The 14,510-nt window shown below is 48.2% G+C and overlaps 1 protein-coding gene across 1 annotated transcript in view; it reads right to left on the bottom strand.

Annotated features, from left to right (window-relative positions):
* The window catches only part of GAA (alpha glucosidase), a 752,056-nt gene that overhangs the window by 222,359 nt on the left and 515,187 nt on the right, over window positions 1–14,510 (bottom strand). Inside the window, exon 10 of the mRNA XM_069655240.1 lies at window positions 1,529–1,642. Coding sequence (XP_069511341.1) covers window positions 1,529–1,642 — 114 coding nt within the window. The remainder of the gene's footprint in view (window positions 1–1,528; window positions 1,643–14,510) is intronic.

The following is a 14,510-nucleotide window of genomic DNA, read 5'->3' as shown; positions in this document are numbered from 1 at the left end:
TGCTTCTGTTGGCTCCACGAGCAGCAACACAGCAGAACCTAAAAGGAAGAAAACCATTCCTTTTATCACAGTGCAGTTTGAAAAGGCTTCAGAGAAATACATTCTGTTTCAGAGGCGTTTATCCATGGCTTGCAATTACATCCATGTAGATAGATAATAAAAAGAAGCCTTCTGGTTTCTGTCAAGTAACCGGACCTTTGCACTGCCCACTGCTCTAAACTTGTGTGTAAATGTACACAGGAAAATAATAAAGCTGTCGTATTTACAAGATTTTCATACGTAAAAAGGTCTGGTACACACCTTCTCTAGAGGCCTGCAACCCCACCCTCTCTCCCGACTGTAAGGGCAGAAGCCCTAAGAGGCCTGTCTAGGCTGCATCTGGTCGATCAGTCAAGTAGTCGATGAGGTTGTCCATCAAAAGCCATCGAGCAGTCTGTTGGCTGCGCAGATAGTAACTTCCAACTAATTAAAGGCATCAGCCTGGAAGAGAACGCTGCATTTGCGACTAGCTTCAATGGTGGAAAAACCTATATGAGGGACTTCGACGCGTGAAGGACCATAGGAACAGTACACGTCACACTAGGGATAGTATTTCCAACATGCCGAGTCGACGTCGGTTTAAGTTTCGAAAACAAATCTTGTAATACTCTGCGACTACCACTAGATGTTGGACTATGCAGAGCATGTAATCTAAGCAGACCCAAAAGCTCCAGAAATGTATATATCAGTTTTTCCAGAAATGTATATATCAGTTTTATAGTGTTTGTGTAATAAAATGTGACTAACATTTTGTATTTTCTTGTTGTGCATTTCAAAGGCCTAATAAATTTCATATTTTTGTTCTGTGTGGACTCATTGTAGCCCTAGACCACTCTCTCAGCCCTCCTGAGATTAAGCCTTGCTGCACTGCTGGTACCTTAACTCGTTTGGGTTTGGCTAATATGTCAGTATTCCCTGTTCACCATAATAGGGTGGGCTCACAAAACTTACCCCCAGGGTTGATTTTGGAAATCCATCTCAACAGAAAGAACAATAAACTAAACTAGTCACAGAATCCAAAAAGGAAAAACAGGACAGGATAGCAGTCTCACACCTAGCATCAGGAAACTTGAGAGCTCTGTGTAATGGCTGACTGGGTAGGTTTTAGCCAATTCACAGTACTTGCAAATCTGTTCAGCCTGATGGTCAGCCTTCTACTCCTTCTGGCAGACTTTACCATGTGTTCTTTTCAGGCTGCTGTAGAGCAACTGGGACAACCATCTCTCCATGTTAACAAAATAGAGACCTTTGTTCTTCCATATGCCTCGATACCAGCTTCACAAGTCTGCAGAATTCCAGGACAACTTCCCATGAACCACCATCCAAAGCTCCAGAAAATGTTTACTTACCTGGGGTTTTACAGTAAAGTGCATCCCGCAGGTCGGTATTCTCATGTTTGTGAGGGGGATTGGGTAATTGAAAAGGAACACAAAAATACATTTATTCCATAGTCACTTTATAATACAACCCATTTGCATATCATACTTACAATCCATAACCCATCAAACTCAACTGCTTCATGAAATTCTTTCACCATGTCATACCACCAGCTGTGGGTTTCTGGATTTGTAAAGTCCGGGAATGCCGTCTCACCCGGCCATACCTTAAAAGGAGGATAGAAGGAGAGAAAAGTATGAAAGAAAGACTGAGACATGAGATAAGAAACCTACAAAACAAAAAAAAAAAATATTAAAAAAAATCAAAATTTCTTCAGAAATTAACAGGCAACTGTCACATAATATAGTTCTGTAGGAACAGAGCCATCTGGTAAAGTTTACAAAAAAGGGACGTCAATTCACCAAAAATCCAGAAAGACATGTGGAATTTGCACTAGATAACATCACAGGATGGAGGCCACATGCAAGCTGACCTCAGTAATCAAAGGAAAGAACATCACTGATTTAAGGTAGACTGTGTTTAAAACGGACTAGTAAATGGGGTTATTTAATTTCTTAGGGATATCTTTCATAGCCCTTATTTATTATAGCAGCATAGTTCGGCTTGTTTATGCAGGAGATTCCTTCAAATTATCATGGCTCACTAAGAGGTAGAATGGCTGAGCGTTCAAAATAACTGTTCAGAAGGAGAGGTAGGGTTAGATGTCCAGTAAACACTTTCAAGATGCCAATAAGGTATTTTATGTTTATCAATGTTCATACAAAGCAATATATAAAATTTGACAAATAACTTAATAGGCATGGAAAAACAAAATAAAGCTACATCGGAACATAAAAAGTACTTGGAAGTGGACAAAATCCAGCAGCACCCTTGGTGAAGCTCACAGGTCCATACAGAAGTAAGACCCTTAAACCACTATGTTAGTTAATGGACCAATGCAAACCAATGAAGGTAAGTAGCTGTTCTGCACACAGGGCCTTAGAACATGGGAACCCCAAAAAAGCCACACAGACTGATGAGGCCCTCCCATTTCAGGAGACCCAGTCACCAAATTTGAATCATTAAAGGAGGGAGGTTACTGCATAAAGGGGCTGCGATGTCACCAGATAGGGATGCCATGATTCTGGTCCAGGCAGGTAGGCGTAAGCACAACAGCTGTTGAAAACCGGATTCATTTGCATGGATTCTTTAAACATGCAAATTACTACAGCACAAGACCGATTGAATCAAGGAACAAAGAGGCCCAGAGACACCGAAGAGGAGATCCAGAACAGCATAGGTACAGAGGAGAGTCCTGGAGTAGCAGTTGGGAGATTTGTTGTCCAGAGAATGTGCATGGTCTGCACACAAAGATACTGCATAGATGGAGCTTAACTAGCACCTCAAGCGAGTACTGGGAATTCAGAGATCAAGATGCGTTGAAAACAGCAAGTCTGTTAGGGAGAATTCTCTTATAAGGCTAATTTCCCAAACCTAGCGAGTCCCCCAGCAGCTTTGCTGGATTTTTGGGGTTTGTTTTTTTCTCCTGCTAAGAGTGAGACTTTTACTCCCACTCATAGGCATGATTTGAGGTATGTCTCTATTTTTGTGCTTGTGGGCTATGCGGTCCTTTACTCCATAGGGTATCATCTATTTTTTGTGTATGTGTTACACAGCACCCTCAGTGCAGTAACATGGGTGTCACAGTGACCCCCAAACAGACTCCATACCCTGGGACTGACTACTGTCTCCCAGGGCATGTAAAGTTACCATTGACTTTACTTGTCCTAAATTGTGAACATAACCCGTACAAACCATCATATTGTGGAAGTACTGGAAGGGGTTAATTATATTGCCCCTGGGTCTGTTTTCAAGGGGGCGCTGTCCAGTCCCCCCCTTGTCGAGTTTCTGGCTGGTGGCAGTGGTTACCACGCATATTTCCCATGCGATTTTCCCATTGCTTTTAAACGCACCACTTTTTGGTGCAATGTTAAAGATACCGCCGGTTTATTTATTTAATATTAAATCCACGGTTGGGTCTTGCTGCCAGAACTCTTTTCTAAAATGGTGTTCGCGTCCGTCTCTGTAACTCTGACCAAGGTCGAGCCCTTTGTTCCACTTTTTGGCGGGCTTCTCCACAGAAGCCCTCCAAATGGTGCCACTCTGTCTGGGTTCCACAGGATGTGTGGGGAGTGGAATTGGCACCCTGGACTGCATTGCCTTAGCAACCCAAATCGCACTCTGTTCTGATTGGCCCAGTGGCGAGCCGCCCGTTTGAGTGACAGCTATGCTGTTAAATGGGGGTTTTTCTGCATAAAAGCAGGGCTTTTGGGACTGCAACTTCAGAAGTCGCCACAGGACCTAAGAAATCCGAAGAGTGAAGAAGCTGAGCCATCTTCAACGACGACACCACTGGTGGAACCCTGCTGCAACAACCTCACCACTTTGCCGACGACAAGAGGAGATCTTCTGCTGGAAGAGTCTTCTCCCTCTGAGCTGGTGGGATCAACCAGTTCGCCCCTTTGCCTTCCAAAGACATCTCTTGGTCGACTCGCCCGTGCCAAGCACCCCGGCGACCGGATAGCCAAGCTTCACCACTTTGACTGCGAATAAAAGGAACGCACCTTTTACCGGCAAACTCCGCGGCTGGTCTCTTCCCTGGGCAGTGCAACGACTACAAGGTTCCTCCTCAACAAGATCTTCTCTTCGCCTGGTCGAATCCACGACTTGCATCCACTGCCAGGAACAACTGCCGCCGCTGGAGCTTCCTCTCTCTTTAAGGTACTGTGTTCCAACTGGCCTCCCTTTCTTCAGATTGCTAAAGGTGACCCTTAAATCCTTGGCTTTCTAACTGGGTTGGCTCCAGACCTTCTAACTTTACTTCTCAAATCACCCCAACCTCTTCTGAACACTCTGCAAAGACTTTCAGTGCATTTTAAACCGTGTGATCCTGGGCACATTTCACTTTGCTCCATTTAAAGTGGGCCTGGCCTATGAACTTTGGCTCTACAGTGTATACTGCCTTCACTGACTTGCTTTGGACTTAGAAATGTGTTGGGAATTGTTTTATTTTATGCTCTGCCTTTTTCTCTCCCTTTAACTTAACTATTGGAGTGCCATCTAGGTTACATGCTCACATCTGTTTTAACAAATAGTGGTGTTTTAACTCTGACTTGTCTAATAGTTATCAAGGGAGGTGTTTATACTTTATCTGACTGTGTTTTAACTTGCTTTTGATTTAAGAGTGCTAGTGTATTACCTAAAGTGTGTTTTAAATAAATAATTATATACTTTTGACACAAAGCTCTGGTCAGTGTTTGCATGTTCCACTGTGTTTTTGGCCCTATTGTGTATACTCTACATACTGTCTTACTCTTCTTGGAAGAAGTCTGTCTGCTCTGCCACAACTACCAGGTAAATCTGGGTGGTGCAGACTGCTACCAATTGGGTTTACTGCTTACTCCTGTAGTCTTAATCTTTTTGCAGTGTTCCCCAAAGAAACTGCACAGGATTTTGCGTAACAAAGTCCAAGCCTCGTTGTGGGGTATGCAAACAAGGGTCCTTGGAGCAAGGGCAAGGCCAGAAAACTAAGACACTGAACAAACAAGACAAATAGCAGAGGGACTCCTGACATAGATAAAGAAAAAATGGCGATTCAGTGGCTTCAGTTCAACGAATGAGCAATAGGGACTATCCAGGGTTGCATGTTGCGATTTGAACGAAAAGCCGGACATGCCACTGGTGGTCTCTGGAATTACAGTATTAACGCCTTGCTACATAGTTCAAATGTCAAGGAAGCGGTCCAGCGCCGCAACAACCACACTGCGTGGTCTGAAGGGTGGGGTGCTCGATTCTGGTGGCAAGTAGCACAGGAGAGCTGGAGTTTAAGGGAGTACAGACAAATCTTCAGAAGATGAGACCCAGCTGGCCCAATTGGGTTAAGGTGAAGGAGCAACCACATAGGGCAGCAATTGACAATGTACTGGTGCAGAGACAATGCTTTTATGTCCAAATCGGAAGGTAAAGTGGAATCCTAACATTTGACGGGCAGCCAATCAGTGCGGGTTACCCAATACACAATTTAAAGGGCAGCTGTTGGGGAGTCTTACTGGCAATAAGACTTTAGAAAGCTATACCAGTGGTTTGTAGATTCCCCAACGCTTAGTATCAGTCTGTACTAGCTCAGGACCTTGGTAGAGTGGCAGAGCAGTCGGGCTTATCTAAACAGGAAGATGTGAGCTGTAGGTAAGTACACTGAATCCCAGCTAGACCGGCACAACAAAGAAGCACATATTTATTATATTTACACCAGAATCACCTTAAACACTTCAAACGTTTATACTAGAACACTTAGGATTACTTGATAATTCACTTCAAGACAAGGTTATCATATTATCGGTTATTGCGCACTCATGCGGTTTTCAACGGTTCATACAGTAATACATTTACTCTGAAAAGATAATAAAGACACTTAAAGGAAGGAAAATGGTTAGTTAGCACAACATAAGCTTAGTTGAAGGTCCTAGAGACGGTTCCTTCGCTTAGTAATTATTTTGAGTCCAAAAACAGAACCCTAGTTAGAGGCAGTTTGGAGAGGACTTGAAGTCTTGACAATCAGCGGATAATGAAGAGTTCCTGTGGATTTCTTCTAATGTATGGAGCTATTGAAGCAGCAAGTTAACAACTAACAAATGGAGACTCGAGAAGGGAACACAAGCAGCAGCTTAGGTCAGAGGTAAGAGGGGGGTTGCCCTGGACACCTCTACGTTCACTCCAATGCTACCAAAACTACGGAGTGACTTTTTGGTATCTCGTAAGCAATACCTTTTCCCCCCCCACAGTACCTTAGGTTAGAAATACAAGTTACTTACCAACTGTAACATTCTTTCGACTGGATGTTCCTCCCACGTATTCCTTATCTTAAGATATTCGTATCCTGCCAGCTTCACAAAACATTTTCTTGGCAGAGGGCGCTGTGCATGAGGTTGTGGCGTCGATGTCCCTTGACGGGGTCCGTATCGTGTCGACGTCACCATCAGTATAAATAGCTTGTGCCGCGCCTGTTGGCTTCAGTTCTGTTTTTTCAAGGAAATAATCGAGGAACACCCGACTCTTCGTGGGATGAAAGTGTAAGAAACGCAAACTGTACTCCGGGGTAGGATGGGAGGGGCGATGAGGAATACATGGGAGGAACATCCAGTCAAAAGAACGTTACAGTTGGTAAGTAACTTGTTCTTCGAATGGATTGTGTCCTCCGACGTATTCCTCATCTTATGATAGACTCCCATAGCAGTGGTAATCTTGGAGGTGGGAGTACTAGTTATTGTTTTCATGGACGGAATGAAGTACCCCATTGGCAAAACAACCATCATTGGAGGAAGAAGCATCTAAGCAATAATGCTTGATGAAGGTATGCATTGATGCCCTTGTTGCAGCTGAACAAATATCTGCTGCAGGGACTCCCCTCTTCAGAGCCGCTTAAGTAGCCATCCCCCTAGTGGAATGAGCCAATCTGTAGCATTCTATTATAGCCAGAATAATCCAGCGGGATATGGTTTGTTTTGTCACCGCTAATCCCAATTTATGACCTGTATAACCTACAAAAAGTTGGTCATCTTGACGTAATTTTGACATTCTTGAAATGTAAAAATTGAGAGCCCTTTTGGGGTCTAGTCTATGCAGTCTCTCCTCTTCTTTGCCCAAATGAGTAGGAGGATAGAATGTTGGTAATATGATTTTTTGTGACAAATGGAAGTCAGAAACTACTTTTGGTAAGAAAGAAGGTTTAACTTTAAGAACCACCTTGTCCTTGTCAACAATAGTATATGGAGGTTTGCATGAGAGCCTGTAGTTCACTAACCCTGCGGGCTGATGTTAAGGCCAAAAGAAGGACGGTCTTTAATGTTAGAAGCCTCAAGGCACAAGAGTGTAGAGGCTCAAAAATATATACAAGTTAGAAACTTAAGCACTAGATTTAAATCCCAAGTTGAAACATGAAAGGGGACCGGAGGGTACACATTAGTGAGCCCTTTGTTGTAACTTGAGTGTCGTGTAGATATGTGAGACCTCCGTCCCCAAGTGCCGCACAGGGAGAATGACAGATTCACTCTCTATGCAACCTTTGAGGCCACAGGTGGAGAAGAATCCAGAACCGCAAAGTACTGAAAGCCCCATGGAAGCTGTGAAGGAAAACAGTGTTAAGTACCAAGCAAGCAGGGTAATGCACAGGTAACCAAAAAACAGGAAGGATCTTACCAGGAATTGACAGAGTAGGGATTCCGGGGCTCACGTAGGCAAAGGTCCCGAATAGGAGACACTTACTGGTAGTCACACCAGACCCCACCTGGGGAAGACCTGCAGGCAGGACTGAACCAGATTGTAGGCAAGGATGGTGGTGAGTCGTAGTTCATACAATGCTCCAGATTCTGTGAAGAGGGGTAATCCACAAGAAGTCCGTGACAACAATCCAGGGTCTAGAGCCAAGGGTAGCAGTCCAAGCTGACGGAACAATGAAGAAGCGGGATCCAAAGAGAAGTCTGTGACAACGATCCGAGGTCAAGAGCCAAGTGTATCAGTCCAAGCCGGTAAAGCACAGATATAACGTAATCGACAAAGAGTTCCGAGAAGAGTTAGCCGGGTCCAAGATCAATCGTGAAACAAGGTAAGAATCGCAGGCCAGACAGGGTCTCCGAGAAAACAGCTGTGAAGCGCGGTACTGAAGCACTCCACTACTTAAGTACCGTTTGCTTCCTGATCACGTGATCGCGAGTTCAGGTCACATGATTGCGAGTTCAGGTCACGTGATCAGATAGACCCAGCAGCATGATGCAAGGAAGCGATCTTGATCTTCTGATGGCCTAATCTCCACGGCAACTGCCAATGGAGGAACGGTCGCAGTCGTGACTGTGGAGTGGTAGCGTGAAGCTGCTGCTGTAGCTGTGTGCGAGCCGGCCTGGACCGCCAACGTGAGCCCCGGAAGGTAAGCGGGGGGTGTATTCGGGCCGAGGGGGACCTGGGATCACTGGTGGGTCGGATGGAGGGCATGACAGAGCCCCCCCCGCAAAGGCCCACGACCGCGTGGGCAGGAAGGATGCTCCCGATGGAACCAAGCAACCAACCGGGGGGCCTGGACATCCGAAGCCGAGACCCAAGACCGCTCCTCCGGACCGTAGCCCAACCAGTCTACCAGGTACTGCAACTTGCCCCTAAGGAGGCAGGAACCCAGAATACCGGAAACCTCAAAGACATCAGGGGCATCCAGGGACACCGGGGCAACCGGGGAACGGAGGCGGGAGGAGGCAGGACAAGGTTTGAGGAGAGATGTGTGGAAAACAGGGTGAATCCGCCAAGAAGACGGGAGCACAAGGCGGTAGGCCACTGGACTGATGACTCGGGAAACCACATAAGGCCCCACAAAACGAGGCAGACGTTTTCGACAACCCGCCAAACGGAGATGTCGGGTGGACAGCCAGACCCGGGAACCCACCGCATATAACGGGGCAGAACTACGTTTCGAGTCAGCGAAAGCTTTCATGCGATGACTGGGCCTCCCGGAGGTGAACCACGGTCTGGGCATGGATAGAGGACATATCTCTAACACAGGCAGCTGCGGCTGGGTTGACAGAAGAAGGAGTCAGGAACGGGGACAACACGGGGGTGTTGGCCATACAAAGCGAAAAAGGGGGAAGAACCGGTGGAGGAATGTACAGCATTATTGTAGGCGAGTTCAGCAAGGTGAACGACCTGCAACCAGGTTGCTTGTTGTTGCAGCGTCAAACAACGCAGGTATTGTTCCATGGATTGGTTGGTTCTCTCAGTTTGACCATCGGTCTCAGGATGGTAAGCCGAGGAAAACCGTACATCAATACCAAGCAACCTGGTCAAGGCACGCCAGAACCAGGATGTAAACTGGGACCTCCTATCAGAAATGAGCACAGAAGGCAGACCAAAGAGACAGAAGACGGATTCAAAGAACAACTTGGCCAACATAGGGGCAGACAGAATACCCCGGCAGGGGATGAAACGGGCCATTTTGGTGAAAGTATCAACAACCACCCAGATTGTGTCGTAACCCTGGACCCTAGGTAAATCAGTCACAAAATCCATGGTCAATGTGTGCCAGGGCTTGGGTGGTATAGGTAGTGGTTGCAAGAGGCCAAGCGGGCGGCCCCTGCGGTGTTTACTTTGAGCACATACTGCGCATGTGTTTACATAGCAGACGTCATCACGTTTCATGGATGGCCACCAACACCAGCGTTTCAGTAGGTCCAGGGTACGGACCTGGCCTGGGTGGCCGTTGAAGGGGGCGTCATGAGACCATTCCAAAGCCAGATTTCTGGTCTCAGTGGTAGGTAGAACTAGGCGATTCTGTACATATGGTAGCCCGTCACAGTACACTGGGTCCCATTCGGATAGCTGCTCGGGATGTTGCTGGGCCCAAGTACGGATTGAGTCCAGCAATGCCAAAGGAGGTGTACATGTGCATACAACGTTCTCATGAGACAAGAGAGTGTCGGGAAAGTTAGGTAGGGAAACCCCCACCGGGGGAACGAGACAGCGCATCGGCTTTACGGTGCGTCAGGCCAGAACAGTGTTTAATTTGAAAGTCGAAGGCTGCAAAAAACAAGTGCCACCTGACCTGCCTGCTGTTCACACATTTCAGGGAGGCCAAGTCCTGTAGATTCCGATGATCTGTAAACACAGTGATCCTGTGTTTGGCCCCCAACAGATGGCGTCGGCAAGTGCGAAAGGCATCCATCACCGCTAGAAGCTCCTTCTCAGTAACAGTATAGTGGGCTTCTGCAGAGTTGAATTTGCGGGAATGGAAGGCCACAGGGTGTAGGCGTCCAGTAGCGGAGCAGACTTGTGACAAAACTGCCCCTAACGCAAAAGAGGAGGCATCCGCCTCAACAATGAAAGGTAGGTCAGGATCAGGATGCTGGAGGACAGGGGTGGTGGTGAAGGTGTTTTTTAGATCCTCAAAAGCTTGCTGATGTACCTCCAGCCATTTGAAAGGGACATGTGGACTGGTGAGGGAGGTGAGAGGTGATACTATGGAGGAGAAGCCAGAGATAAAACGCCGGTAGAAGTTGGCGAAACCAAGAAACGACTAATGCCTTCAAGGTCTGCGGGGTCGGCCATTCTAGGATTGCTCGGACGTTGGAATAATTCATCGCCAAGCCACCAGGTGTGATGTTGAACCCCAGGAACTCGATATTGGTCACATGAAATTGGCATTTCTCAGGTTTCGCATAGAGCAAGTGTTTTTGTAACCGGGACAATACTTCTGGAACATGCTGCACATGTTCTTCTAGGGTATGGGAAAAGATGAAGATATCGTCAAGATATACTACCACGTATATGTCCAATATGTCACAGAACACATCATTCATGAAGTGCTGGAAGGTGGCTGGGGCGTTGCATAGTCCGAAAGGCATGACCATATACTCAAAGGCCGTATCGTGTACAGAATGCGGTCTTCCATTCGTCCCCCTTTCGAATGCGGACAAGGTTGTAGGCACCTCTCAAATCCAACTTGGAGTAGATAGAGGCGTGGGTCAATCGGTCCAATAGCGGAGTGATAAGAGGTATTGGGTACCAATTCTTAATGGTAATGGCATTGAGACAGCGGTAGTCCACACACGGACGTAGATCGCCTTCTTTTTTAGGCACGAAAAAGATCGGGCTGGCAGCTGAAGACGTGGAAGGGCGTATGTGACCCAGGCGCAAAGACTTTTCTATGTACTCTTTGAAGGCTTGGTCTTCGGACTGTGACAGGGAATAGATACGACCCGAGGGTATGGAAGCCCCAGGGGTCAGATCAATCGGGCAATCATAGGGACGGTGTGGGGGTAGGATTTCAGAAGAGCCTTGATCGAACACTGGAGCATAGTCCCGGTACTCCGCAGGGATGTTTGCAGTGACTAAACCCACTACATTCGCATCAGAGGGAGCACTGTTTTCTGTGATACTGAGTCGGGCAATAGCGCCCAACGCTGATGCAGGCGTGTTCTCCTCTCCATTCATGGGGAGACAAAAATTCTGGCACAGTTGGGACATGGCTATCAAGTCGAAGTGTATGGTTTCCTTGTGGACGGACTGGATCGTCAGTATGAGTGGTGCCGTTTGTTGTCTGATGGGTCCAGACGTGAGATCTGTCCCATCAACTGCTTGTACCAGTTCGGGTCGATTCTTGTTTACCAAGGGCAGGTTTAAGGCTCGGGCTAAGGTAATATAAATGTAGTTCCCGGAGGCCCCTGAATCAAGAGTGATCACTATGGGACGGATGATGCCAGGAGTGGACTGCAAAGTGGCTTGTACTTGGATGGGTCTAATTCTGCCGAACATCGGGACTGGATCCGGGGAGGAACATGAGGAGCTCAACCCCCCCCCCCCCGTATCTAGGGTCGAGCTGTGTGAAAAACCCGTTTCTTGGGTTTCGGTCTCCGGGGACATTCTTTCACGAAATGGCCACCCAACCCGCAGTAGAAACAGGCATCCTCTGCTCTTCTACGTTCCCTTTCCCTAGATGAGATGGGGCTCCCGATACCTCCAATCTGCATAGGCTCCCCGGTGGTGTCTGAGGTAGACGAAGAGATGGCAGGGCCTGTGGAATGGGGAAACCCAGCCTCAGCTCTCCGTTCAGAACGCTGTGCGTCTACTTGAAGGGTCAGATCCACAAGGGCCGGGAATTGAACGGGCAGGGACGGAACCACAGCTAATGCATCCTTCATGGGATTACTTAACCCTCTGTAGAAGACCACTGCCTTCTTACTTTCTGGCCATGATGTTTCGGCCGCTAGTTGGTTAAATCGAGTGATGTAATCAATGAGGGACCCCCTACCCTGGGTAAGCTCTAGTAGCTCTAAATCATGAGACTGCGCCTTGTACCTGGTGTCAAATACTCGTGACATCTCTGATACCAGTTGGTCGAAATCATAGAGAGCGGGGTGGTCATTTTCTAATAGGGGGTTTGCCCATGCCGCAGCTGTACCCGCTAGGTGTGATAGAATGAAGGCCGCCTTAATGGTGGGATCAGGGAAAGCAAGAGGCCGGCATAGAAAGTGTAGTTTGCATTGGTTAAGGAAAGTCCTGAACTTTCTGGGGTCTCCATGGAACCTTTCTGGGGCTGCCAAGGGAAAAGGAGATGGCAGAACGACGGGAACCGAAGTAGAGGCAGTAGGAGCCGGGGTTACAGGAGGAGGTGGCACAGGTACTGGAGCAGCGTCCCCAAGCTCCGGGTCCGCGGGCAAGGGATGTTGGGCACTCTGCAACAAATGAAGGAGTTGATGGATTGCCGTGTTGGCAGCGACCATGTCGGCCCGTAATACCGTGATTGCTTGGATTATAGCAGCCATGGGGTCCTCCGTGGTACCCTCCATACCTGACACAAGGCTTCACAGACTGCTGTAACTTGAGTGTCGTGTAGATATGCGAGACCTCCGTTCCCAAGTGCCGCACAGGGAGAATGACAGATTCACTCTCTATGCAACCTTTGAGGCCACAGATGGAGAAGAATCCGGAACCGCGAAGTACTGGAAGCCCCACGTAAGCTGTGAAGGAAAACAGCGTTAAGTACCAAGCAAGAAGGGTAAAGCACAGGTAACCAAAAAACAGGAAGGATCTTACCAGGAATTGACAGAGTAGGGAATCCGGGGCTTCAGAAGAAAATTTCAAAGCGCGCCGTTCGAGAGCGAAGCAATCGGAAAAAAGGAACTGAAGCCAATGGGCGCAGCACAAGCTATTTATACTGATGTTGACGTCGACACGGTATGGAGCCCGTCCAGGGACATCGACGCCACGACCTCGGGCACAGTGCCCTCTGGCGAGAATTTTTTTCCGAAGCAGCAAAACAGTCAGGATACGAATTTCATAAGATGAGGATTACGTGGGAGGACAATCCATTCGATGAACAGGTTTTTGCTGGATGCTCCGCGATGTTGCAGCTTTGGACCCGACCTCCAGATTCCTTGGTCTGGTGACTGAAGGTAGGGATCTCTCAGCAGCAGTCTTGAGGGAGGACCTGTGGCACGACTTTCAGCAACTTCTTGGCTAACTCTGCAGTTTTGGCGCCTCTTCTGCCGCACCAACAGGCACAAATTGCCCGGTCACTCTTCTTCGCTCCCTGCAGTCCCACACTCTGGTGAGGGGGTCTGGGTGAGTTGGATCGGATCTCTGGAGTGTCCTTGAGGGTTCAGCAATGATTTTGATGGATTCATCATTTCGACGACGATACACTTGAAATGGGCTGCAGGTCCCCTGGTATTGGGGTTTTGCAGCTCTGGAAGCTCCTAGGACCTCGGGAGATGGCTTGTTTCAAAGTTCGCCTTGGGACTGGTTGTTCCTACCAGCCAAAGGGAAGGAGTCGTCCACTTCGGAGCTCCTCCGTTTCATAGAAAACAGGATCAGGACAGCAGTGGGCGCTTCATGGTGTTGCAAAAGTTCTGCAGGGGGGATTCCAAGATGGCTACGCTTGGGTAAGCAGCACAGCCCCAGAGCTCCCGCTCAGACGCAGCTAAAATAAGCATGAAAGCAATGGAGTAAGTCCTCCCCAGAAACCATTGCCCAGGAAATACAGCAGGAGGTTGTGGGGAGGACATGGAGAATGTAGCGCCGGCCGGCAATCGAACACCCCGATCACCGGGGCATGCGTCCCTCACAGACCATTGAGGTTGCAGCGCGGTGCCCGCGGTGCTCCTCATGAGGAGACCTATATCAAGTGGGAACAGACCCTTGACCCGCAGATCAAGTGATCAGTGCGACTCAGTATGGGCAGAACACCCCCACTCGCCGACAGCCACCCTCCAGGAGCAGGACAGAGCCTGCGGAGAAGAGCAACAGAGCTGCCGGGCAGGAAGTGATACATCAGCAAACTCATCCGGGGCAACAGCGGGGAATGACCCAATCCTCCACCTCCCAGACCTCCTACAGACAGGAGCCATTACCTCCCGTGATGAAAACAATAGGAACGGAGAAGAACCACGCCGTGCCGCAGCTCTCCGCAGTGCAAAGATACGCGGCATGGACTACTGAAGACCGTGTCTCCGGGGAATGGAGCCGGCAGTAAACCAGCAGCCGAACCGCAGGAGGAGCCC

This window comes from Ambystoma mexicanum, chromosome 3q (assembly GCF_040938575.1).
Source record: "Ambystoma mexicanum isolate Mex_15411 chromosome 3q, UKY_AmexF1_1, whole genome shotgun sequence".
Taxonomy (NCBI): domain Eukaryota; kingdom Metazoa; phylum Chordata; class Amphibia; order Caudata; family Ambystomatidae; genus Ambystoma; species Ambystoma mexicanum.
Note: the sequence above shows the minus strand (reverse complement) of the source record. Positions and strands in the feature narration are given on the sequence as shown.